General features: G+C 43.7%; 4 protein-coding genes across 4 annotated transcripts; all 4 read right to left on the bottom strand.

Annotated features, from left to right (window-relative positions):
* Positions 1–15,736: 15,736 nt before the first annotated feature.
* On the bottom strand, positions 15,737–16,300 carry LOC128035471 (uncharacterized). Its single transcript, XM_052625218.1, has one exon. The coding sequence runs from the start codon at positions 16,298–16,300 to the stop codon at positions 15,737–15,739; it is 564 nt and encodes a 187-aa protein (XP_052481178.1).
* Positions 16,301–16,371: 71 nt separating this feature from the next.
* On the bottom strand, positions 16,372–17,142 carry LOC128035470 (uncharacterized mitochondrial protein AtMg00310-like). Its single transcript, XM_052625217.1, has one exon. It carries the CDS (start codon positions 17,140–17,142, stop codon positions 16,372–16,374), a length of 771 nt encoding a protein of 256 aa, XP_052481177.1.
* A 1,172-nt stretch (positions 17,143–18,314) lies between these two features.
* On the bottom strand, positions 18,315–19,300 carry LOC128035469 (uncharacterized). The gene is made up of 3 exons (XM_052625216.1): positions 19,117–19,300; positions 18,924–19,060; positions 18,315–18,869 (listed from the first exon to the last, which is right to left on the bottom strand). The coding sequence occupies exons 1-3, from the start codon at positions 19,298–19,300 to the stop codon at positions 18,315–18,317; spliced, it is 876 nt and encodes a 291-aa protein (XP_052481176.1).
* A 1,916-nt stretch (positions 19,301–21,216) lies between these two features.
* Positions 21,217–24,151, bottom strand: LOC128035468 (uncharacterized). Its single transcript, XM_052625215.1, has 3 exons — positions 23,121–24,151; positions 22,342–22,954; positions 21,217–22,215 (listed from the first exon to the last, which is right to left on the bottom strand). Exons 1-3 carry the CDS (start codon positions 24,149–24,151, stop codon positions 21,217–21,219), a joined length of 2,643 nt encoding a protein of 880 aa, XP_052481175.1.
* Positions 24,152–27,500: the final 3,349 nt, after the last annotated feature.

The following is a 27,500-nucleotide window of genomic DNA, read 5'->3' as shown; positions in this document are numbered from 1 at the left end:
TGAATACATCAGTGTAGCGCGCCTGCGACCTAGAACATCTAAGGGCATCACAGACCTATTATTGCCCCAAACTTCCTTATCCTAAAAGGCCATAGTCCCTCTAAGAACCTAGCCAGGGAGGATCGCCTCCATGTAGCTAGTTAGTAGGCTGAGGTCTCTTTTGTTAATGGAATTAACCAGAAAAATCGCTCTACCAACTAAGAATGGCCATGCATCACCACCCATAAATTCAAGAAAGAGCTCTCAATCTGTCAATCCTCACTATGTCTGGACCTGGTAAGTTTCCCCGTGTTGAGTCAAATTAAGCCGCAGGCTCCACTCCTGGTGGTGCCCTTCCGTCAATTCCTTTAAGTTTCAGTCTTGCGACCCTACTCCCCCTGGAACCCAAAGACTTTGATTTCTCATAAGGTGTCAGTGGAGTCCTAAAAGCAACATCCGCCGATCCTTGGTCGGCATCGTTTATGGTTGAGACTAGGACGGTATCTGATCGTCTTTGAGCCCCCAACTTTCGTTCTTGATTAATGAAAACATCCTTGGAAAATGCTTTTGCAATTGTTCGTCTTTCATAAATCCAAGAATTTCACCTCTGACTATGAAATACGAATGCCCCCGACTGTCCCTATTAATCATTACTCCAATCCCGAAGGCCAACACAATAGGATCGAAATCCTATGATGTTATCCCATGCTAATGTATACAAGCGTAGGTCTGCTTTCAGCATTCTAATTTCTTCAAAGTAACAGCGCCAGAGAAAAGGCCTGGCCAATTAAGGCCAGGAGCGCATCGCCGATAGAAGGGACGAGCAGACTGGTGGTCACCGTGAGGCGGACCAGCTGACCCACCCCTAAGTCCAACTACGAGCTTTTTAACTGCAACAACTTAAATATATGCTATTGGAGCTGGATTTACCGCGGCTGCTGGCACCAGACTTGCCCTTCAATGGATCCTCGTTAAGGGATTTAGGTTGTACTCATTCCAATTACCAGACTCATAGAGCCTGGTATTGTTATTTATTGTCACTACCTCCCCGTGTCAAGATTGGGTAATTTGCGCGCCTGCTGCCTTGGATATGGTAGCCGTTTCTCAGGCTCCCTCTCCGAAATCGAACCCCAATTCTCCGTCACTCGTCACCGCTATAGTAGGCCACTATCCTACCATCGAAAGTTGATAGGGCAGAAATTTGAATGATGCGTTGCAGGAACAAAGGCCGTGCGATCCGTCGAGTTATCATGAATTATCAGAGCAATGGGCAAAGCCCGCGTCCACCTTTTATCTAATAAATATATCCCTTCCAGAAGTCGGGGTTTGTTGCACGTATTAGCTCTAGAATTACTACGATTATCCGAGTAGCAAATACCATCAAAAAAACTATAACTGATTTAATGAGACATTCGCAGTATCACAGTCTGAATTTGTTCTTACTTACACATGCATGGCTTAATCTTTGAGACAAGCATATGACTACTGGAAGGAGCAAGCAAGTAGCATTCCTCCGCGACGTCGGCACTGCATGGCCCTCAACATGCCGCGTGAGCAACGAAGAGGAAATAACAGAGCACGAGCATCGTCCGTGTCAAAAGACAAAATGCATAGGCGTCGAGAGATAAGGGCCTGAACCCTACTCTCAAAAATATTTCCCGCATCTGAAAGCACGATCGAGGACCAGTGCACCGACGAGGCCACGCCGATATAAGGGGGCGCACTCGGGACACAAGGCGCGATTGTGTTAGAGTATGCCCAAAGATCAATCGTGAGATGGTTGTAATAACATACTTGATTTATCATGTTTATTAATATAAGGCGTTACCATTATTATTTCAGTTTCTTTTCTGTGTATATAAATAAACTGTTTTATAATAATGTCCTGAGAATAATATGATTATTCTTAAAAGTTCCTTAGTCAAGTATTATTGTTGGATAGGACAACGATAATGCATTAAGACTAACGTGTAGTTGATTGATGATAAAGAGTTATCATTGATATGGAATGTCAGAATCATTACATGAATATGTGTGTTAGAGAACAACATATTGGACTGACCTGTTATGAGTATGTTTCTTGGATTATTATGTAATTGTCACGGCATTACTCATAATGATTAATATTTATATGATCCTCAGACTTGAGATCATCATAATCCCAACGTCGTGAGTTGTATATTTTGATACATCAAGCGTGCATCGAATCGGTTGTTCTATAAAGACGATGTTGGATATACCACAATCTATGTAGAGGGGTATGGTTGGTTGATATAGGATAAGTCCCTCCTACATAATGGGAGTAATATCTTAGGCCACTTGATTAAGTGAGACTAGAAATGCATGGCCATGCTCAAATAAGTTGATATTAGATGTCATATTTATTTGTATATCGTAGTCTGCTTAAGATATCAAGGAACATGGAATGGACAATGCAAGTGTGACTATTCCATGACTTGTGTCCAATCCAGAGATAAATGACTTAAGGATTATTGCATAAAAGGTTAATCATAAAAAGGTTATGTCGAATCATGATCTCTTGTGACTTAGGTAGCAATGATGCATTGCTAGATGCCACTCATTGTTCGTAGCATTAGAATCGTTCTAGTGTTACCGCTAACGTTACAAGAACCTCTGAGGTCACACCCTATAGTTGAAATGAACGGAATAAACCATAGTTGGTATTGTTTTTGGGTCGCTTGAATTAAATTAATTATAGAATTAATTTATTTGGTAATCAAATTTCAACACATTATGTACAAGGTTGTTGTATGCATATAGTGAGGACATGAATTTGGTTAGCATAAGAATTCAAATAAATATATGGTTTACCGAACTTATATTATAATTAATGTAATTATAATTTTCGGATTAGAATATTATTATATTTATTTAATTCTTAAAAAACCCTAAAACAAAAGGATATATATAATCCGTTTTTCTTTGTTTGAGTCTAGCGACCTTCAAAGAAAAATAACTCTCAAAACTATTTTGGGGATTACTTGGTTCGTAGTCAACTGGGTGGATTACGTAGAGGCCTAATCACGATAGATTGCGCTTTGGTTCGACAATGGATCGGACTACTCGTTGTTGAGGTGTTGCTGTCTACTCTGAATAAACATTAGGTAATTTCGCAACCTCTTTCACCCCGATTCGTTCCTCACACATGGATCCCTGGTTAGGGTCGCCGGTTTTTTATTTTTTCGCTGCGCCATAGAGGTGCCGGCGATCCAACAGTGGTGTCAGAGCCACTTGTGTGATACGGACTCAGGTTTAAATGCTTTAATTTTAGTAAATTTCGACTGTTTAAATCGTTTAATAGTAACCTGATAACCGTTCCTTTTGACAATGGATTAAATGTTAATCATGATGTTATGGCCTATTTGGTTTTATGTTATTACGGTTAAATGTTAACGATCTATAATGAATACGATGGTGGTGTTGATGTTTCTAGTAAAGTTAATCGGTTAGTGGAACAAGGGTTGTTCGGCATGAAACCTCGAGGATTAAAATCCGAAAACACGATTATGTTGATAAAAGTTATCAAATCGTGAGGTTTTACTTGAATGGGGTATCGGTTCAGATCTGCAGGGCTCCGCCCCACACCCTTAACTTCGTCAGATTTTTGGGGATGGGGATCGAGGACGGCTCCTTCACCGCCTCAAATTTCATCTTCTTAAAGTATTTTTTATATATAATAAATAAAACTTGGTGGGCCATAAAGTTGAAAGGATATGTTTTAATACACCTTAACAAAAGTGTTTATTTGTATATGCTATTTTTGACATGCACGGTGTTTGAAAATGCATGGTTATAGCCCAACAGCCCATTTGATAATAAAAAGGTTGTAATTTTATAAATACGGCCTACGTGTCATGCCTTGCTACTATTCTCTTGTATTTCTCTTCTCATCTTACTCCCTCGTATGTAAAACGAGTTTCTACATATTGTAATTTGCAAGAGTTGCTGTGGGCTAGTCGAGATGGAAGATGGGCCAACCAGTGTGGACTGATAGCTTGAAAACCGGCTTACACCTTTAGGTTTCCTTTTGGTTCTCCCATTGGCTTGGGTTACGCCACCTTAGTTTATGGGCTATAACTATTGCATTTATTTATTGCTTTATTCATGTATGAGATGCTATGGATGTCTAAAGCATGCCAAATTTTAAACATGTTAAAATTTGATAATAATGAACCATATTAATTGATGAGATCAATTAAATGGCTAAATGGACAAAAGTAAATCATAATTGGTGAGATGAAACGATCTTAATAAAATCCCTCTATTAAATTATTAAGTCAACATAGCCTTCCAATTTTGCCCTCGTTAAGGCCTCGATCAATACTGTGTAGGTTCTGCTAAAGCGAAGTACTAGTATTTATCTTGGTTAAATGCGAAGAATAAACAAGTGATATTCGCAGGTTAAAATTGGTTAATGACTTGACTAGGTTATTCTAATAGGATTAGAAACCTAGAGGCAAGTAATTTGGATAAATCATAAGATGGTTAGAACAAGAGTTGTTCACCAAACTTTAGGAGTTACATATGATGTAATTAGCAAGTGTTGCTTACCTAGATAACCATAATCTTGAGAGTAAAGCCAAAGCTAACTTAAGAGGAGGTGAAATATGGATCCTTAACCCACTTGAAATGCTTTTCAAGAAAGCCTTTCCGAAACTAACGTATGAGGGTATTAGTTTTGTAGTAAAATAGTGGGAGCATCATTTAATTAAGTCATTTTAATGATTAATATAAATTTGATAAATTTTCACACGCATAATTTCATTGTTGTAGATATATTATGGCTGCAAACACAAATACACTATCATTGCGATCGGTCCTTGAGAAGGACAAGTTGAATGGTTTAAATTTTCTTGACTGGTTCCATAACTTGAGGATTGTCCTCAAACAAGAACGAAAATTATATGTCATTGAACAACCAGTTCCTAACGAGCCACCCACTAATGCCTCGAGGGCTGATAGAGATGCTTACAGAAGCATCTCGATGACATAGTAGACGTTGGATGTCTTATGCTTGCCACTATGAATCCACGAGCTTGAAGCAACATGAGGACATGGTTGGTTATGAAATGATTGAGCACCTGAAAGAACTTTATCAGGGGCAAGCACGGCAAGAGAGGTTCGATATCTCTAAGGCCCTGTTCCAATGTAAGCTGGCTGAAGGAATCCTAGTGGGACCTCATGTCCTTAAGATGATTGGCTATATTGAAAGCCTCTCTAAGCTTGGGTTTCCATTGAGCCAAGAGTTGGCCACTGATGTTATTCTGCAATCGTTGCCGGATAGCTATAGCCAGTTTGTCTTCAATTTTAATATGAATGAGATTGATAAGACTCTGCCACAATTGCTCAGTATGTTACAAACTGCTGAAGGCAACATGAAAAAGGTTGGACCCAAGCCTATACTGATGGTCCGTAATAATAAGGGAAAGGGAAAGGCCAAAGTTCAGGCAAAGCCCAAGGGCAAAGCTAGGCCCAAGCCTGGAAAAGTAAAGGCTGCATTGAAACCTAAAGGAGGGGTGGCTAAGGAAGGAAATTGTTTTCATTGTGGTGTGTTGGACATTGAAGCGGGCGCCTATCTATCTTGAGGAAGTCAAGAAGGCCAAAATAAGCGAAACGTCTGCTTGTGTATTTATGTTATTGATATTAATTTATCAACTACTACTTCATGGGTATTAGATACTGGTTGTGGTTCTCACATTTGTACTTCTGTACAGGGACTGCAAAGGAGTAGGACTTTCACTAGAGGAGATGTGGACCTACGAGTTGGAAATGGAGCAAAAGTTGCTGCATTAGCTGTGGGATCATATAATTTATTTTTGCCTAGTGGACTTGGTTTATGTTTAGAGGATTGTTATTATGTGCCCAGTTTGACTAAAAACATTATTTCAATTTCTTGTTTAGACAAAATTGGTTTTGAGATAATTATTAAGAATAATTATTGTTCCTTTTATCTCAATAATGTTTTCTATGGTTCGGCACAATTGAATAATGGCCTCTATGTTTTAGATCAAATGAATCCCATCTACAACATAAATACTAAAAGATCAAAAATAAATGACTCAAATCAAACTTATCTATGGCATTGTCTTTGGGCCACATAAGTGAGGAACGTATATCCAAGCTCCATAAAGATGGTTTCTTGGATTCATTTGTTTTTGAACAATTTGAAATATGTGAATCTTGCTTATTGGGAAAAATGACTAAGTCTCCTTTTACTGGTAAAAGTGAACGAGCTAGTGATTTATTGGGCCTAATACATTCTAATGTATGTGGGCCAATAAATATACAGGCTAGAGGAGGATTTCATTACTTCATCACTTTCACTGATGATTTCAGTAGATATGGGTATGTCTATCTCATACGCCATAAGTCTGAATCCCTTGAAAAGTTCAAGGAATTCAAAAATGAAGTACAAAATCAACTAGGAAAAACTATCAAGACACTTCGATCTGATCGAGGTGGAGAGTATATGAGCTTAGAGTTTGATGATCTTTTGAAGCAATGTGGGATTGTCTCACAACTTACTCCTCCTGGTACTCCTTAATGGAATGGAGTTTTTGAAAGAAGAAATCAAACTTTGTTAGACATGGTTCGATCCATGATGAGTCATGCTGATCTACCGACTTCCTTTTGGGGACATGCACTTGAGACAACTACTTTCACACTAAATCGTGTTCCATCTAAATCGGTTTAAAAGACACCATATGAGATATGGATTGGGAAACGTCCCAGTATGTCTTTTATGAAAATTTGGGGTTGCGAAGCTTATGTTAAACGTCAGACGTCTACTAAGCTTGAACCCAAATCTGAAAAATGTATTTTTGTAGGGTTCCAAAAGAAACCAAAGGATATTATTTCTTTAATCCCACTGAGAACAAAATACTTGTTGCTCGGACTGGTGTCTTCCTGGAGAGAGAATTTGTTTCTAGAAAAGGAAGTGGGAAAAAGATTGAACTTGATGAAGTTCAAGAATCGCAAAATACCACTGAACCAGAGATAGAACAACAGCAAGTTCCACAAGGGGTTGAGGAACAAGTAATTGCTGTAGAAACACAACCACTGCGTAGATCTTTAAGGGAACGCCAAGCACCTGAGAGATATGGATTTCTCGTTACAACGTATGGTGACGTTCTACTGATAGATCAAGATGAGCCTAGGACTTATCAAGAAGCGATGACGAGCCCAGACTCTGAGAAATGGCTTGAAGCCATGAGATCTGAGATGGATTCCATGTATGAAAACCAAGTATGAATTTTGGTTGACCCACTCGAAGGGGTTAAGCCCATAGGGTGCAAGTGGGTTTTTAAAAAGAAAACCGACATGGATGGTAATGTACAAACATACAAGGGGCGATTAGTCGCTAAAGGTTTTCGCCAAGTTCATGGTGTTGACTATGATGAAAACTTTTCTCCTGTAGCTATGTTTAAATCCATCAGGATCTTGCTAGCTATAGCTGCATTTCATGACTATGAAATCTGGCAGATGGACGTCAAAACAGCTTTCCTTAATGGGAAACTTGAAGAGGATGTGTACATGACACAACCTGAAGGTTTTGTCAATCCAAAGGATGCTGGAAAGATATGTAAGCTACAAAGATCCATTTATGGATTAAAGCAAGCTTCTCGAAGTTGGAATCTTCGTTTTAATGATGCAATCAAAGAGTTTGGTTTTATCAAAAATGAAGATGAGCCATGTGTTTACAAGAAAGTTAGTGGGAGCACTATAACATTCTTGGTACTGTATGTGGATGACATACTTATCATAGGAAATGACATACCTACCTTGCAGTCTATTAAGACTTGGTTAGGAAATTGTTTTTCTATGAAGGACTTGGGCGAAGCAACTTACATCTTAGGAGTAAAGATCTATAGAGATAGATCAAGACGACTACTAGGTCTAAGCCAAAGTACATACATAGACAAAGTACTGAAAAGGTTCAGTATGGAAGAATCTAAGAGAGGATTCCTACCTATGGGACATGGTATTTCACTCTCGAAGGAAATGTGTCCTTCAACTCCACAGGAGAGAGAACGAATGAGTAAAATTCCATATGCTTCAGCTATTGGATCTATCATGTATGCCATGTTATGTACCCGTCCAGATGTCTCATATGCCTTAAGCATGACGAGCAGATACCAAGTAGATCCCGGTGAAGGTCACTGGACCACAGTCAAGAATATCCTTAAGTACTGGAGAAGAACTAAGAATGTTTTCCTACTATATGGAGGTGAGGAAGAGTTAAGTGTAAAAGATTACACTGATGCTAGCTTCCAAACCGATATGGACGATTCTCGATCACAATCAGGTTTTGTGTTTTGCCTTAATGGTGGTGCTGTGAGCTGGAAGAGCTCAAAGCAAAGTACAAGAGTCGATTCTACAATGTAGGTTGAGTATATTGCGACCAAGTGAGGCAAAGAAAAGAAGGTTTGGATCAAAAGTTCATTCTTGAACTAGGGGTTGTGCCTAGCATATCGATGCTATAGAACTCCGATGTGATAATAATGGAGCCATTGCACAAGCTAAAGAACCTAGATCTCACCAAATGATCCAAACATATACTTAGGCGCTACCATCTTATTCGAGAGATTATCGATCGAGGGATGTAGAGATATCTGAGTACCTACAGATGATAACATTGTTGATCCTTGACCAAGCCTCTGACACAGCAGAAGCATGATCGTCACACTAAGTCACTTGGTATTAGATATATAAGTGATTGGTCTTAGTGCTAGTGGGAGATTGTTAGAGTATGCCCAAAGATCAATCATGAGACGGTTGTAATAACATACTTGATTTATCATGTTTATTAATATAAGGCGTTACCATTATTATTTCAGTTTCTTTTCTGTGTATATAAATAAACTATTTTATAATAATGTCCTGAGAATAATATGATTATTCTTAAAAGTTCCTTACTCAAGAATTATTGTTGGATAGGACAACGATAATGCATTAAGACTAACGTGTAGTTGATTGATGATAAAGATTTGTCATTGATATGGAATGTCGAATCATTACATGAATATGTGTGTTAGAGAACAACATATTGGGTGGCCCGTTATGAGTATGTTTCTTGGATTATTATGTAATTGTCACGACATTACTCATAATGATTAATATTTATATGATCCTCGGACTTGAGATCATCATAATCCCAACATCGTGAGTTGTATATTTTGATACGATCAAACGTATAATCAGAATCGGTTGTTCTATAAAGACGATGTTGGATATACCACAATCTATGTAGAGGGATATGGTTGGTCGATATAGGATAAGTCCTCCTACATAATGGGAGTAATATCTTAGGCCACTTGATTAAGTGAGACTAGAAATGCATGGCCATGCTCAAATAAGTTGATATTAGATGTCATACTTATCTCAGATATCGTAGTCCGCTTAAGATATCAAGGAACATGGAATGGACAATGCAAGTGTGACTATTCCATGACTTGTGTCCAATCCGGAGATAAAGGACTTAAGGATTATTGCATAAAGGTTAATCATAAAAGGTTATGTCGAATCATGATCTCTTGTGACTTAGGTAGCAATGATGCATTGTTAGATGCCACTCATTGTTCGTAGCATTAGAATCGTTCTAGTGTTACTTGCTAACGTTACAAGAACCTCTGTGGTCACACCCTATAGTTGAAATGAACGGAATAAACCATAGTTGGTATTGTTTTTGGGGTCGTTTGAATTAAATTAATTATAGAATTAATTTAATTCGGTAATCAAATTTCCAACACATTATGTACAAGGTTGTTGTACGATAGTGAGGATATGAATTTGGTTAGCATAAGAATTCAAATAAATATATGTTTTACCAACTTATATTATAATTAATGTAATTATAATTTTCTTGATTAGAATATTATTATATTTATTTAATTCTTAAAAACCCTAAAACAAAAGGATATATATAATCCGTTTTTCTTTGTTTGAGTCTAGCGACCTTCAAAGAAAAATAACTCTCAAAACTGCTTTTGGGGATTCCTTCCGTTCAGTAGTCAACTGGGTGGATTACGTAGAGGCCTAATCACGATAGATTTCGGTTTGGTTCGACAAACAGATCGTACTACTCGTTGTTGAGGTGTTGCTTGTCTACTCTGAATAAACATTAGGTAATTTCGCAACCTCTTTCACCCCGATTCGTTCCTCACACATGGATCCCTGGTTAGGATCGCCGGATTTTTATTTTTTTGCTGCGCCATAGAGGTGCTGGCGATCCAACAGATTGAGGTTCACCACGCTCCCCGAAGGGCATGAGATGGAAAAGGGATGGCAACACATCCATAATTCCATCTGGCTTAGGTACGCAACACAGGATCCTGATCCTTCCCCTTGAGTTCAGTTACAATAAGGGGAGTTAATGAGGAGTGTGGCTCGACAGTTTGATGTGAGTAGCATGGAGCCTGCCAATACACACAACCAAAACACCACTGATATGCCCATTGCGTACTAGTAGTATCGCCCACGCATATCGGCCAATAGCCCACCCAACCAATCAAATGGTAAGGGAGCGGAAGGAAAAATGAACGAGGGCGCACCACAACCGCTTGGCACGAGAGCTATGAGGGGAAAAATCCCACTGGGACTTGGTCGAGCCAAGACCGAGCCCACAAACTCAACTTACACCCCCAGTGAGCCGTTTCTGTCAAAAGGACTTAGTACTGGGGTCGCGGACAGCTTCGAATGCGGGCAAGGGGTCGTTGGCTACATTTCTATGGGCACGAGCTTGACCGGCCAAAAAATTGTCACCCCGACCACTACTGTCGGTGACAAACTCACCACCGTTGATGAGTCATTGCGGGACGACCCGTCCCCCATGGGGGGCTAGACGCAGCCCACCTCAGCTCGGAGGAGGGGCACATCGGGGGGCAACAGATCTTTACCCCTTAAAGAGCTAAAAAATAACGTCAATGTGCTACCAGAAAACATTCGTCTGTCTGAAATGGGGACACTTTTCTTTAGCCCACACATCCCAGGCACCAAGGTCCCGATGGTGTTCGAGGTTCCCGCACATCCGAGCACCCAGGTGCCGATGGTGCCCGAGGCTCTCGCACAACCAAGGGCCTAGGATACCGATGGTGCCCGAGACCCCCGTACAACCAAGGGCCTAGTTTGCTGATGGTGTCTGAGGCTTCTGCACATAAGCACCAAGGTTGCTGATGGTGTCTGAGGCTCCCGGACATCCGAGCCACCAAGGTGCCGGTGGTGCTCGAGGCTCCCGCATATACAAGCACCAAGTTGTCGATGGTGTCTGAGGCTCCCACACATCCGAGCGCCTAGGTGTCGATGGTGCTCGAGGCTCTCGTACGACCAAAGGCCTAGGTTGCTGATGGTGTCTGAGGTTACTGCACATCCAAGCACCGAGGTGTCGATGGTGCTCGAGGCTCCCGCACGAACAAGGTCCTAAGTTGTTGATGGTGCCCAAGGCTTCCATACATCCATGCACCGAGGTGCCGATGGTGGCCGAGGCTCCCATATAACCAAGGGCTTAGTTTACCGATGGTCTCCGAGGCTCCCGCACATCCGAGCGCCTAGGTGCCGATGGTGTCCGAGGCTCTTGCACGACCAAGGGCTTAGGTTGCCGATGGTGTCCGATGCTCCCGCACATCAGAGCTCCCAGGTCTTGATGGTGCCCGAGGCTCCCGCACGACCAAGGGCCTAGGTTGCCGATGGTGCCCAAGGCTACCGCACGACCAAGGGCCTCGTTGCCGATGGTGTCTGAGGCTTCCGCACATCCAAGCACCTAGGTGCCGATGGTGCCCAAGGCTCTCACACGACCAAGGACCTAGGTTACCGATGGTGTTTGAGGCTTCCACACATCCTAGTGTCAAGGGCCGCAGTTCAAAGCCCGTGACCATCGCGCCAAATGCATCCAATAGAGGTTTATTGCTCAGATAGGGATCATTTGGCCCAAGAGAACTGGCCCGATTCAAGGAGCTATTAGAGAAGCCAGTCAGATTGAATTCTGGTTGGCCCGGTAATAAAGACATAGAAACTTAGCCTGATATGGTAACTAATCTTAGAAGATAGAAGGAATCATATCTTGTAAAGATTAGATTAGATTTTGATATGGCATATCTTGTAAATCCCTAAAATAAAGGGATATGGCTAATCTCGTCCGTCGATGTAAATGTATCTTGACCGTCAGTTTTGGGGGAGCTCAACTATAAATAGAGAGCCTCCCCCTCAGTTGTACTCAGTCCATTCATTGTTTCATTATTCTTTGTGAATAAGAGAATAGAGAGCATTTACTCAAACACTTTGTGAGCGTTCTTTCTGTTTTTCTTTGTTGTTCTTCTTTTGGCATAAGTCACTCTCGCTCTTTAATTTGGTACCTTGGAGGAGTTCTTAAGGAATCCTCACTTGAGTTAAGGCTGACTTAGACGATTTTGGGCGAACGGATGGCCTCAGGCCGCACGGATCGCAAGAGAAAACTCTAGCTCCGTGACCAGTGGTATCCGAGCAAGGTTTGAACCAAGTAATATCTGAGTTGTTAGTTCAAAGGCACCATTAGGATGTCAAGAGAAGAGTTCGAACAAAGGTGGGCGAGAAAGTCTTTGAGGGAGATGTTGTCGGCTGTTGAGGAACGCGTGGGTAAACTTGAGAAGTCCATGGAGGATGCAAAAGAGTGAGACATTGCACTTGGAGAAAGTGTTGAAGACTTGAGGGAGCAGTCCAGGGATTGTTTGACCATGTGTCTCACTTTCCAAAGGGATAGCGTGCAAAAGTTGCTAGATTACCAAAAGAAGAAGCTGACGGAGAGGAACGATGCTCTCGAGGCCATGATGATGGCTTTGAAGGAGGAAACAATGGCCACGACGAGGGCTTTGAGTACAAGAATAGACAAGCTCGTGGGAGAGCTGGCCTTGTGTCGAGTAGCCATGGGGAAGGGAGTGGCAAATGCAGCACTCAATAATGAGGATGTCCCGAAGCCGAAAGAGCTTGTGGGGACAAGGTCTGCATGCGATGTGGATAATTTCTTGTGGAGGATGGAAAACTACTTCCGTGCCAAAGGCATCATGGACGGTGCAGTTAAGGTAAACACTGCTTCAATGTTTCGTACTGACATTACGCTTTTATGGTGGCGAGGCAGGTCCACAAATAAAAGGCAAGGTGAGATTGGGACGTGGCAAGAGTTCCAATGCGAATTGAAGGGACAGTTTTACCTAGAATTTGCCAAGGAAGAAGCTTGGGAAAAGTTGCAAGGGGTAACGCAACGGGGCACAGTGGGGGAGTATGTTCAAGAGTTCAAGGAACTTATGCTCCAAGTTTCAGAGGTGACCGAAAGAGAAGCATTGCTTATTTTTCAGAATGGATTGAAGCCGTGGGTCGAAAGGAGGTGGAACAAAGAGGTGTCCAAAAGCTGTCGAAAGCCTTGACGATAGTTGAGTCCGTGGTCAAGCTGGGTCTAGGGAAAGACAAGCTTGGGACTTCCAAGTCCGAGGAAAGGGATGTATGTGAAATGGATCACAAGGAAGATATTGTTGATGGCATTGGCAATGGCGACAATGGTGGTAATGGGAAACCATGAGTTGGGAAGAAGAAACCCAAGAGGAAAAAGGACAAGCTAAAATGCTTTCTTTGCTATGTTCTAAACATGTTTAAGAAATGTCCGAGGAAATCCGCGCTTAAGGAGAAGCCGGTGGGTAAGGCCTTAGTACTTGGTTCGAGTGCAAGTGCAAGGGGTGTCGAAGCTAAGCAGGCCGAAAGTGAGAAGAAGCCAGTGGAGTGCTTCTTGTGTCATGGTCCGTATAGGTTGCGAAAGTGTTCGAGAAAGTCTGTCATCGAGGGGAACGATGTAGCCAGACAAGGAGCCAAAGAAGCTTGGTTCGAGTAAGGGAAAAGCCAAAGCCAAGAAGGCAAAGAGGAGCAAAAAGAAGCGAGTAAAGTGCTTCTTGTGCCATGGTCCACATGAGTTGCGGAATTGTCCAAAGCAAGCCCGAGTCAAAAGAAAGGCAACGTCTGAGCTTGGTGAGTCATCAGAGGGAATTCCACCCAAGGAAGAGGTGAGTTTGTCATCGGACTTAGAGGAAAGAGTTGCGATGAAAATAGTGAAGCTGGGACCAATAAGGTTTAAGTTGAGTGAAGCGTCGGAGTTGGCCGAGTCATCGACTAGGCTTTTACCTATGGGAGAGGTGGGTGGTGCATCGAACTTCAAGGAAAGGAAGTGATACATGTGGGACAGTTGACCAGAGTAGATGCGAAGGTACATTCCGAACACTGTGATAGTATTTTGCATTCTAACTTTTTAACTTGGTAAGAACGTAGGGGCCCTTTCGAAGTTCTTGAGCAAAGAGGCCGAGAGACTGTGGGGAAAGTGAAGCCAAGGGTGGTGAATCTCGAGGATTCTGTTCAAGCGAAGTTAGAAAGTGGACAAGAGAGTGACATAACTTATTGTCATCAAGATGTACAAACGAGTAGGATTGTTCGAGTTAAGAAACAATGTAAGCCGAGGAAAAAGTCTTGAAGGAAGGGAAAGGCTAAGGCGTGGAGACGAGACTGAGGCGAATCAAGTCAGTGCCATTCAGAAGTCACAACGAGGATGTTGTGAGAATGGGTTGGGAAGAATGTCACGGGCCACAGTTCAATGCCCGTGACCATCGCACCAAATGCATCCAATAGAGGTCTATTGCTCAGATGGGGATCATTTGGCCCACGAGAACTAACCTGATTCAAAGAGCTATTAGAGAAGCGTGTCAGATTGAAGCCTAGTTGGCCCGATAATGAAGACATGGCAACTTAGGCTGATATGGTAACTAATCTTAGAAGATAGAGGGAATCATATCTTGTAAAGATTAGATTAGATTTGATATGGCCTATCTTGTAAATCCATAAAATAAAGGGATATGGCTAATCTCGTCCGTCGATGTAAATGTATCATGACCGTCGGTTTTGTGGGAGCTCAACTATAAATAGAGAGCCTCCCCCGCAGTTGTACTCACTCTATTCATTGTTTCATTATTCTTTGTGAATAAGAGAATAGAGGGCATTTACTCAAACACTTTGAGAGCGTTCTTTCAGTTGTTCTTTGTTGTTCTTCTTTTGGCATAAGTCGCTTCCGCTCTTCAATTTGGTGCCTTGGAGAAGTTCTTAAGGAATCCTCACTTGAGTTCAGGCTGACTTACGCGAGTTTGGATGAACGAATCCCCTAAGGCCGCATGGATCAGAAGAGAAAACTCTAGCCCCGTGACACTGGCACCAAGGTGTCGATGGTGCCCGATGCTCCCCCACGACCAAGGGCCTAAGCTGCTAGAATGGCTCGCCGGAGCACCGCCGGGATGGATCGCTGGAGCACCGCCAGGAATTTAACCGGCAGTGGGGGCACCGACGTCCGGGCATGCGGTGGGCGTGGGCATTACCCTGGACAACCCCTGCTCACTCAATATCACCTCCCCCCTAAAGAGCTAAAAAAACTTGGTCAATGCGCTACCAGGCGACATTCTTTTTTTTGAAACAAAAACGACCACAAGGGTCAACACAATTTATTACGAAACATCACGAATTACATCATTGTGGATTTCTGGAGGATAATCCATATCGAACAAATATCTTTTTCCCTCATTACACATTTTTCTACAAATTAAATGAGCTACAGTATTACATGATCGTTCGGTCCAAATTAAATTGGCCGATTTGAAAAAACTAAAGGATTCTGTACAAGCCTTTATCCGTGCGCCTATCATGGTGAAGCTATGGGCTAAATTATTGAATTTGTTGACCAGCCCTAAATGTCTGTTTTGAAGAGAACATGTTCTTTTAAATTCAAGCTACGCGCCACGTTAATGCTTTCTTCAAAAGCCATGCACTCAGCCTCTTCCACTGACAACCTAAGCTCTTTAAAACCCCCACCTCCTCCTAAGACAAAGCCTTCTTCATCCCTTAAAATTGTCCCATATCCGATTCTATTTTCGCCCACTGTAGCGTCAAAGTTTATTTTAATGAAGCCCTTTGGTGGCATTTTCCACTTTTTCTCCCCAGTGTTATTTGAAAGTAAAGGTTTATTCACCATGTTGCATATTCGAAATTCCTTATTCAGATTGCTGGCTCTTTCCCATATCTGCTGAGCCTCCTCTTCTTTACCCCTGAAGATGTGGTTGTTCCTGTTATTCCAGTAGTTCCATAAAATTGTTATCAGATCAGCCATAGCTCTCTTATCGAGGATACGCATCATCTCTTCCAACCAGTCAATGCACTGATCGTAATTCTTAGAAATAAAGCTCGTGGACCATCCACCTTTTGAAAGAACAGCTCTTGAGGTTGGGTAATCTTTTAACGCATGTAACAGCATTTCGGCTTAAGCTCTGCATCTCGGGCATCCCTTGTCGAAACCTTGTCTGGTAGTAGCGATCTTACAATTTGTCAGGAGAATCTCATGCCCACCCTCCACGTAAAAACCCGGATCTTCGGTAAAGTGTCGAGCTTCCATATGGCTTTCCAAAAAAACCTGTGAGGGCTATATCCTATTTCTTTCAACAGCAGCCAGGAATAGGCAAACTTTGAAGTAAAACATCCATGTGGGTTATGAAACCATATCATTCTATCCACTTGTCCCTCATCGCCAATGGGAATGTTACAGATCTTTTCACCCCAGTCACATCCATAAACTTGCTTCACTTTGTTTGCGTCCCAAGTTCTGCTATCCGCAAGCCACAGGTCATTTACCCTCTTTTCATTTTGGTTTAAGGTGGCTCTTTTAATAGCGTCCCCATTGAGGCCTTCCATACCCCAGTTATCGGCCCAAATGTTTATCTTCTCACCATTTCCGACCTGCCATCCAAATACTTCTTTCAGCACTTCCTCCATTTTCGAAATGCTTGACCAGGTGAAGGATGCTTTGTCAACCTTTTTTGCGTTAAAAATGTTGCCATCAGGAAAGTATTTTGAAGACAGAACTTTGAAACATAGGGAGTCTGTGTTGTTTATTAGTCTCCACACTTGACGCCCTAAGAGAGCCAAGTTGAAAAGGTGAACATCACGTATTCCAAGTCCTCCCATAGCCTTCGGTATACATAAGGTTTTCCATGGGATCATAGTCCAGTATCTTCCTTTCTCCTTTCCCACCCACCAAGCTCTGCTTAGCTTTGCCTGGATATCATCAATAATGCCTTTGGGGGCCAAGAAAATCGACATAGCATATGTGGGAATGGCTTGGAGCACACAGCTTTGATGAAGACTTCCTTTCCTCCAAATGAGAGCAATCTTTTTGTCCAACTATTTATCTTGCAAGACATTCTATTAGTTATCTCATTAAAAGCTGCAGATTTCTTCTTACCTATTGGAATAGGGAGGCCTATGTAGTTATTTAGATTTTCCACCACCATCATGCCAAGGAGACCACTGATGATTGTTCTCTGATCACGTGATGTGTTTGGGCTAAACTGGACCATTGACTTTTCAAAATTAATCTCTTGGCCTGAATTATAAGAGAAAATATTGAGCATGTTAACTAGACTCTCCATATCACCCTTTTTATTCCTGATAAATAAAAGAGCGTCATCAGCAAAAAATAGATGGTTTATTCTAGGACCGTTCCTACTTTCTCGGATACCCCTTAACAAATTATTCTCCTGAGCATGGAGAAGCATTCTCGAAAAAGCTTCCATACAAAATAAAAACAAATAAGGAGATAGGGGGTCCCCTTGACGGAGACCCCTCTCGGGGATGAAAAATTTAGATAAATCATTATTTCATTTAACCGTATATTTAACCGAGTGAACACATTCCATTATTTTTGCAATCCACTTTCCATCAAATCCCATTTTCTTCATAACTGTTTCAATGAAGTTCCACTCCACACGGTCATAAGCTTTGCTCATGTCGAGCTTGACCACCAACCCTTTATTGGGACCATTTTTAGAACTTTGAAGGTAATGGAGAAGCTCATGCTCTATAAGGATATTATCATGTATCATCCTGCCCGGCACAAATGCGCTTTGATTTTGGCTGATGCAATTTGGTAGGACAGCTTTTAGCCTGTTTGCATACACCTTTGAGATGATCTTGTAGGCAAACCTGCACAAGCTGATAGGGCGATAGTTAGTAAGCTCACATGGATCTCTAATCTTAGGGATTGAAATGATCATCGTATCATTAAGGCTAGAGATATCCTTTTTCCCTTTTAGAATATCCAAGCAAAATCTAATAGAGTCCTTTCCCACTATCTCCCAATGGTGCTTGAAAAAATTTCCTGATAGACCATCAATACCAGGGGCTTTATTTGGGTCAATTTGCTTGATAGCCTGAAGAACCTCTTCCACTCTATATATCATATTGAACCTTTCATTTGTTTCCCTCGTAACGCACTACTTTATATGGCCTATCTCTTGGATATTAGCATTTTGACCATTTGACTGAAACAAGCTCACAAAATGATCTTTAGCAACCTTACATATGTCATTACTATTTGTCACCCAATTTCCTGCCGCATCTTTAATCTTCACAATGTTATTCTTCTTTAAACGACCAGTAGCTTTAGCATGGAAGTACTTAGTGTTACGATCTCCCTCCCTAAGCCATCTTGACCTAGACCTTTGAGCCCAGTAGCTCTCTTCCCTAGCGTATAGAAAATTAAACCTTCTGCGAGCTTCCTTTAGCGTTTTCGCGCTATCCTCTCTGTTGGCAGAATCAATGATCAGCTCAATCTGTTTCTCCAATTTCCACACTTCGCTCTTCATTTTTCCATATTTCTTACATTGCCAGGGACCAATGGACGACCTAACTCTATCCGTCTTATCGTTATAGTTTGTACCCTCCCTGGTCCAAGCTCTTTCAATAACCTTTTTTGCTTCCTCGTCACCAACCCAACAAACATCAAACCTGAAGCACAATCTCTTGTCTTTTGGGTAATCTATCGGTTTCTGCCCCCATAAGTCTAAAATAATCGCGTCATGATCGGACTAAGTTTGTCTTACCACTTTAGAAGCAATAAACGGAAAGTTTTCAACCACTGCCACTGAGGTGAGTAATCTGTCAAGTCTCTCTTTTATCAGCCTCCCCTTATTCCTATTGTTTATCCATGTAAAGCATCCACTATCAGGCTTTATATCAACTAAAGCCATCTCATCCATGACTTCTTTGAACTCATTCATCTGGGCCCTTACTCACCTTCGACCTCCTTCTTTCTCAGTTCATTCAGTATAGCATTAAAATCTCCCCCAACCACCCACTCCTCCCCAACCGATTCTCCAACCCTCCGCAGAATATCCCAAGAGCTTCTTCTAAGGCTCGAATTCGCATGCCCGTAGAAACCCGTAACTCGAATGGTTTTATTATTCCCCAGTTTTACCATCGAATCTTTGTGATGTTTGGAGTAGTTTCGGATAGATACGTCAAGCCCTTCCCTTCACAGCAGCGCAAGTCCCCCACTTCGACCCTCAAACTTAACAGCAACTCCATTCTGGACCCTAAACTTATTTTGAACCATTCTGAAATCACTGGCAGACATTTTTGTTTCACTCAAGAAGATAATATCAGGATTATTGGCAGCGAGAAGTTTATTTAATTCCCTTATTTTCGCAGGGTTCCCTACCCCATGACAATTCCAGCACAAAAATTTCATCGGGCAAGCTACAACCCATCAAGCTGCTACCTTGAGAGTGAGGAAACTCCAGGGACCCGCTTGGACACATATACCTCTGTCTTCGCAAAACAAGAACTGCAAGAAGAAAAGAAAGGCAAAAACCCAGAAGCAACCCAGCACAAAAACGAAACCCGCCCCACCAACCGCGGAACAACACCAACAACAAAGCCCCCACCCTGACTAATAAAAAACGAAAAAGAAAAGGAAACCAGGAAAAAAACACCCCTTAACCCAGCAAGCAAAGGCACCCCCTAACCCAGAAAAACTAAAAGTTAAAAGAAACTAAAACGGGTGTAAAAAATATATCAAATAGGAACCAGGGGACCCAATCAACAAACAGGGGCCAAGAAACAAGCAGAACCATGCATGCAAGAAAATGCCATACAGAGGATGCACCCCCAGAAAAAAAAGAACGTAAAACCATGCAAAAAACAACTCCCAAGAAACGTACAGAAATTATAAGAGTCAAAAACTTAAAGCAGAAACCTCCATGTGGGCCACGGTGGCGATCAGTGAAATCCCACGAGAAAACGTTAAAAACCACGCATAATCTATGCAGAACGCCACGCAACCTATGTCAAAGCACCCAAGAAAATAACGAAAATAGAACTGATGGTGAAAATAATAAAATAAACCAAAGAACCTAAGAAAGACGACAGACGGGCCCCACACGCAAATGAATTGACCACCGATGTGCCGATGGTACCCGAAGCTCCCGCATGACCAAGGGCTTAGTTTGCCGATAGTCTCCGAGGCTCCCCAACATTCGAGCGCCTAGGTGCCGATGGTGCCCAAGGCTCTCGCAAGACCAAGGGCCTAGGTTGCCGATGGTGTCTGATGCTCCCGCACATCCGAGTGCCCAAGTCACGATGGTGCCCGAGGCTCTTGCATGACCAAGGGCCTAGGTTGCCGATAGTGCCCGAGGCTCCCGCACGACCAAGGGCCTAGTTTGCCGATGGTGTCCGAGGCTCCCACACAACCAAGCACTTAGGTGCTGATGGTGCCCAAGGCTCTCGCACGACCAAGGGCCTAGGTTGCCGATGGTGTTCGAGGCTCCCGCACATTCTAGCACCCACGTGCCGATGGTGCCCGAGCCTCTCGTACGACCAAGGGCCTATGCTACCGGAATGGCTCGCTAGAGCATTGCCAGGACAGTTCACCGGAGCACCACCGGGATGGATCACCGGAGCACTATTGGGAACCTAACCGGCGGTGGAGGGGCACCGATGTCCAGGCATGCGTGGGCGTGGGCAATGCCCTTGACAACCCCTGCTCGCTCAATATCACCCCCCTAAATAGCTAAAAAAACTTGGTCAATGCGCTACCAGGGGACATTCTTTTTTTTTTGATGGAAATACCCGAAGGTCAAAAAAACTCAATTAATAGCATCTTTCAAAATTACATCATGGATCTCAATCGGATAGTCCATGTCGAAAGCCTTAGTACAATTGTTTTTATAGGCCCATTTACAAAGTTGGTCTGCCGCTTTATTACAACATCGCAGGGTCCAAACAAAGTTAAAAATAATACACGGGTCAAAAGAATTTAGAAGCTGCCGAATGAGGAAGCCATAGGTTGAAAAGTCAATGCGAGCCCTTTTTAGCCGATTCACCAGATTCGCACAATCAGATTCCAGCTCCAAATTGAGCCATTTTTCTCCCCCGCCAGCTCAAGCTATCAGCCAACGCCTGCAGCTCGGCCCATTCAGCACCAGTATTACTCTCCAAAACACCCGCGCGCCCCCCAAGCACAAAGCCATCATGATCCATGGCCACAATCCCAAAGCTCATTCTGCTCCCATTAGTAGCAGCCTCAAAATTAATTTTAACCACCCCAGGTCCAAGTTTCTGCCACCCTTTCTCTTCGATAGGCTTAGGAATCATCGGTCTCTCCATAAAGTTAATGATATGAAAGTCCCTATTCAACGTAGTAGCTCTATCCCAAATTGCCTTCGCATCTTCCTCCATATTTCTGAACACTTTATTGTTCCTACTATTCCAGATATTCCAGAGCACCGTAACAAAGTCCGAAAGAGCCTTCTTGTCCAACGAACGGGCCACATCTTCGATCCAGTCCATGCACCTCCAGTAACTTCCATCCAAAAGAGCATTATCAAAACCCCCGTGAATCAAGATCGCCCTAGCTCTCGGACAATCTTTCAACGCACGTATGAGGGTCTCCTCCTTGCTCCCACATCGCGGGCATAAACAATTGAACTCCCTCCTGATTTTAGAGATATTTTCATACGTAGGCAGAATGTCATGGCCAATACGGCAGCAAAAAATCTTAATCATTGGTAAGGTATGTAACTTCCAGACAAGCCTCCAAAAGAACCGATGGGGACCAAAGCCCACGTGTTTAAGAGTCATCCAGGAATACGCGGATTTAGTGGAGTAAGACCCCAGAGGACTTTGGAACCATATACGGTAGTCGTCAGGACCATTATGAAGAATGGGGATTTTGCAGATTTGGTCCCCCATGTAATCACCGTAGATCTCCATAACCCTCTGCTCCTTCAAGCCATCATTAGTTTCATCAATAAGCTCACAAACCTTTGTCTCGGGCACCTCCCTTCTGTTCAGACGAATAGAATCACCAGAGAGCCCTTCAACACCCCAGTTCTCCTGTCATATATTTATCCTCCTGCCGTTGTCCAAATTCCACCATAAACCCTCGTGCAGTAAACTAGCGGCCCTGGTGATACTCTTCCACATATAAGACGGCTTGTCAACTCTCTTGGGGCGAAATACATCACCATCCGGGAAATATTTCACACTCAAAACTCTGAAACATAATGTATCTTTGCAGCTAGACAGCCTCGACACTTGTCTCCCTAATAAAGCCACGTTGAACCGCCTAAGGTCCCTGAAACCTAGGCCCTCCATGCCTTTCGGGAAGCAAACCGGATCCCAAGACAAACTATACCAACCTCTAGACTTATCCCCGCCACCCCACCACATGCGGCTTATCATAGTTTGGGTCTTCTTAAGGATGCCCTTAGGAACAAAGAACACTGAAAAAGCATAAGTAGGACTCGACTGTAGGATAGACTTGATGAAGACCTCTTTGCCACCGTACAACAGTAACCTCTTTGACCAGCTATTTATTCTGTTGGCCATTCGATCTAAGATGCCTTGAAAAGCCGTAGACTTCCTTTTGCTAATCGGAATGGGCAGCCCCAGATACGCATCAAGGTTATTCACCACCTTCATCTTAAGCATACTAGTTAAACTCGCGCGTTGAGGTCCCGAGGTACTGGGAATGAAATAAATCATCGACTTCTCTATGTTAATATTTTGGCCAGAAATTTTTTCAAAAGACTTGATCATCTTAGTGAAGGCCTCCACCTCGCTCTGTTTATTCCTGACAAACAATAAAGCATCATCAGCAAAAATAAGTGGTTGATTCTCGGGCCATCCTTCCTAACATGGATACCCTTAATTTTATTTGTCTCCGGACCATGGAGCAACATGCGAGACAAGGCTTCCATACAGAAAAAAATAAGTACGGGGATAAATGGTCCCCTTACCGAAGTCTTCTTTCCGGAAAAATGATATTAGAAATATTGGAATTGCATTTAACTCTGTAATGAATAGAGCACACACACTCCATGATTTTGTTAACCCACACATTTGAAAAACCCATTTTAATCAACACTATCTGCAGGAAACCCCATTCCACGCGGTCATAGGCTTTACTCATATCGAGCTTGACCACACATCCCTTGTTAGGACCATTCTTGGAGCTACTGAGATAATGCATGAGCTTATGAGCCACAAGGATGTTGTCATGGATCATTTTGTTAGGGACAAAGGCACTCTGATTCTGGCTAATGCACAGTGGCAGAACCTCTTTAAGCCTATTAGCGGGAGCCTTTGAAACAATCTTGTATATAACCCTGCACAGACTAATAGGCCGAAAGATAGCCATAACACACGGATTTTTTATTTTAAGAATCAACACAATTAGCGTTTCGTTTATGCACTCAGCGCTTCTGCGGCCATGAAGAATATCCTGGCACAACCGTAGAACATCCTCGCCCACCGTAGTCCAATGCTCCTTGTAAAAGCTCCCCAGCAGCCCATCAGTCCTAGGAGCCTTACGGGGGTCCATCTGATTGAAAGCCCTAAAAATTTCCTCTTTTGAGAACTCCCCCATCAACCTTCTATTCATGTCATTGTTAATGCACTCGGGAATAACATGCAAGTCACTCACCTCCACCGAGTCAATAGATGTCTTGAACAACTCATTGAAATAATCCCACGCAACATGGCAGATCTCATTGTTGTCAACATGCCAATTTCCATACGCATCTTTTATCCTATCAATGTTGTTTTTCTTACGACGACCCGAAGTCCGCACGTGAAAGTAGCGCGTATTTATGTCCCATTCCCTTAACCACTGCGATCTCGACCTGGTCACCCAATACTTTTCTTCCGTATCATATAACTGGCCCAGCTTGCACCGGGTTTCCTTAAGCAAGTTTGTAGATCTCTCGTTAATATGCCCATCCATGAGTCTGACGATATCCTTCTCCAAATTTTCAATTTTCTGCTTCATCCTTCTATAACATTGATATTGCCATGGTCCCAACCTCTCCCGGAACACTTCCATTTTTTCCAGCAACTTTGTCTCCTCGTTGGACCAAATGTTAGAAATAATATCCCTAGCCTCCGCTCCTTGGCCCAACAACGGTCATACCTAAAGCAAACCCTCGGGTCGTTACCCTTCACTTTCAGCCTACTTCCTTGCAGATCCATTAAGATGACCTCATGGTTGGATTTGGATTGGTGCACAACATAGGATGCAAGTAACGACATTCTCTCCATGATAACATCCGAAATAACAAATATATCCAGCCTTTCTTTGACCAATCTGTTTCCATCTCTATTATTTGTCCAAGTGAACCAGCCATTACCCGTTTTCACATCCGTCAAGCTTAACTCCTCCAAGATATCTCTAAACTCGTCCACCAATGCCCTAGGTTTTCTACGACTCCCTTCCTTCTCTAAGTCATTCAAGATGGCGTTAAAATCACCTCCCATAATCCATCCTTCATTGACCGTGCTCTTAACTCTTCTCATCATATCCCACGCCTGGTGTTTTAAGCTTGGCTCCGATTACCCATAAAAGCCAGTGAACCTAAATTTCTCCCTATCCTCCATCCAAACCACCGAAACAATGTGATATCTTGAGTAATTCTGGATTGTGACTCTCACGCCTTCCCTCTACATCAGCACCATTCCCCCACTCTTTCTTTCCGAGCTCACAGCTAAGCACCCCTCCATCCTGCACATGGCCCGAATGCGAGAAAACTTGTTAGAGTGGATTTTTGTTTCATACAAGAATACAATATCAGGAGCATTCACAACGAGAAGTTACTTTAACTCACGAACTGTCGCGAGGTTTCCAACCCCCAACAGTTCCAACTAAAGATTTTTATTGCTCTTGGCGGGGCTGGTCACCAGCCACCACCTTGAAAGGTGAAATGTTTTCTAACAGCCTCTTTTTAACCAATTTTGTCGGGCTTTCCTCCCCATTTTCTCCCCCAAGCCCCTGTGCCTCTTTCATTTACTATTAAAACGTCTCAATGCATCCCTCATAGCTTTATGGCTCCTTTTTTCCACAGAGGAGGTAGTCATTGACTCCTCTTCCCCAAGCCTTTCCTTTTCTTTCTGTCTTATCTACTCACTCTCCCCTCTCGAGTTCGACTGGCTCTCCTCTTTATCAGCATTCATTTGATCCTTTGATTTCATTAGTTCCAGCCCATTTCTTCATCTATTTCTATCTTGGATTGGATTAACTAGTGAAGCCTTCATCCAACTACCATACTGTAGGTTTGACTCATTCAGTTCCTAAACTTCCTTGTTATGCTTACATGTCTTGCTCGAATGTCGTATCAACCCGAAAACATAGCAGAAGTTCGAAAGCCTTTCGTACTTTATCACCCCTATCACTTCCGTCCCTTCTCTGTCCAGCAATTTCACCACTCTTCTTAGAGGTTTTAAAACATTTATCTTAACATTGATCCTGACAAATTCAGTCCACCCTCCATTGCGGTCCTTCCAATCGATCGCCACCAGTTCGCCCAAGGCATTTCCAACATCCAAAACCATCTGGCGATCTAACAGTTCTAAGGAGATGTTATAGATCCTAAGCCAGAAAGGCGACCTTCAAAACTTGTACGAGTCAAAGTCTTTTCCTTTCTCAAACGGTTTTACCGGTGGTGCCTGAGGATCCCGCACGACCAAGGGTTTAGTTTGCCGATTGTGTCCGAGGCTCCCGTACATCCGAACACCTAGGTGGCGATGGTGCCCGAGGCTCTCGCACGACCAAGGGCCTAGGTTGCCTATGCTGTCAGAGGTTCCCGCACATCCAACACCAAGGTGTCGGTGGTGCTCAAGGCTCCCGCACATCATAGCACCGAGGTGCCGATGGTACCCGAGGCTCCCGGACATCCGAGCGCCCAGGTGTCGATGGTACCTGATGCTTTTATACGACCAAGGGCCTAGTAGCCGATAGTGCCAGAGGCTCCTCCAAGACCAAGTGCCTAGTTTACCGATGGTGTCCGAGGCTCCAGCACATCTGAGAACCTAGGTTGCCGATAGTGCCCGAGGCTCCCTCATGACCAAGGGCCTAGTTTGCCGATGGTGTTTGAGGCTCCCGCACATCCAAGCACCTAGGTGCCGATGATACCCGAGGTACTCGCACCACAAAGGGCTATTTTGCCGACGGTGCCCAAGGCTCCTGCATGACCAGGGGCCTAGTTACCGATGGTGCTGAGGCTCCTTCATGACCAAGGGTTTAGTTTGCCGCTGATGTTCGGGGCTCCCGGACATCCGACCGCCCAGGTGCCGATGGTGCCTGAAGCTCCCAGACGACCAAAAGCCTAGTTTGCTGATGGTGTCCGAGGCTCCCGTACGACGTAGGGCCTAGGTTGCCAACAGTCTCCAAGGCTCTCGTACATCATAGCATCAAGGCACCGATGGTGCCTGAGGCTCTCGCACGACCAAGGGCCTATGTTGTTGATGGTGTCCGGGGTTCCTGCACATCCAAGTACATAAGTGTCGATGGTGCTCGACGCTCCCGCACGACCAAGGGCCTAGGTTGCCTACAGTGTCTGAGGCTTCCGCACATTATAGCACCGAGGTGTCGATGGTGTCCGAGGCTCTCGCACAACCAAGGGCCTAGTTTGCCAATGGTGTCTGAGGCTCCCACACGACCAAGGGCCTAGGTTTCAGACAGTGTCTGATGTTCTCGCACATCATAACACCGAGGTTCCAATGGTACCCGAGGCTCCCGTACGACCAAGGGCCTAGTTTGTCGATGGTGTCCGAGGCTCCCGCACATCTGAGCGCCCAGGTGCCGATGGTGCCCGAGGCTTTCACACGACCAAGGGCCTAAGTAGCCGATGGTGCCCGAGGCTCCCGCAAGACCAAGGGCCTAGATTGCCGATGGTGTCTAAGGATCCCGGACATCCGAGCACCCAGGTGCCGACGGTGCCCGAGGCTCTCGCACGACCAAGGGCCTAGGTTACCGATGGTGCCCGAGGGTCTCGCACGACCAAAGTCCTAGTTTGCCGATGGTGTCTGAGGCTCCCGTATGACCAATGCCCTAGGTTGCCGACAGTGTCCGAGGCTCTCTCACATCATAGCACCAAGGTGCCGATGGTGCCCGAGGCTCTCGCACGCACCAAGGGCCTATGTTGCCGATGGTGTCTGAGGTTCCCGCACATCCAAGCACCAAGGTGTCGATGGTGCTTGACGCTCCCGCACGACCAAGGGCCTAGGTTGCTAATAGTGTACGAGGCTCCTGCACATCATAGCACCGAGGTGCCGATGGTGTTCGAGGCTCCCACACGACCAAGGGCCTAGTTTGCCGATGGTTTCCGAGGCTCCCACGCAACCAA

The sequence above is a fragment of the Gossypium raimondii genome, chromosome 12, assembly GCF_025698545.1.
Source record: "Gossypium raimondii isolate GPD5lz chromosome 12, ASM2569854v1, whole genome shotgun sequence".
Classification (NCBI taxonomy): Eukaryota; Viridiplantae; Streptophyta; class Magnoliopsida; order Malvales; family Malvaceae; genus Gossypium; species Gossypium raimondii.
Note: the sequence above shows the minus strand (reverse complement) of the source record. Positions and strands in the feature narration are given on the sequence as shown.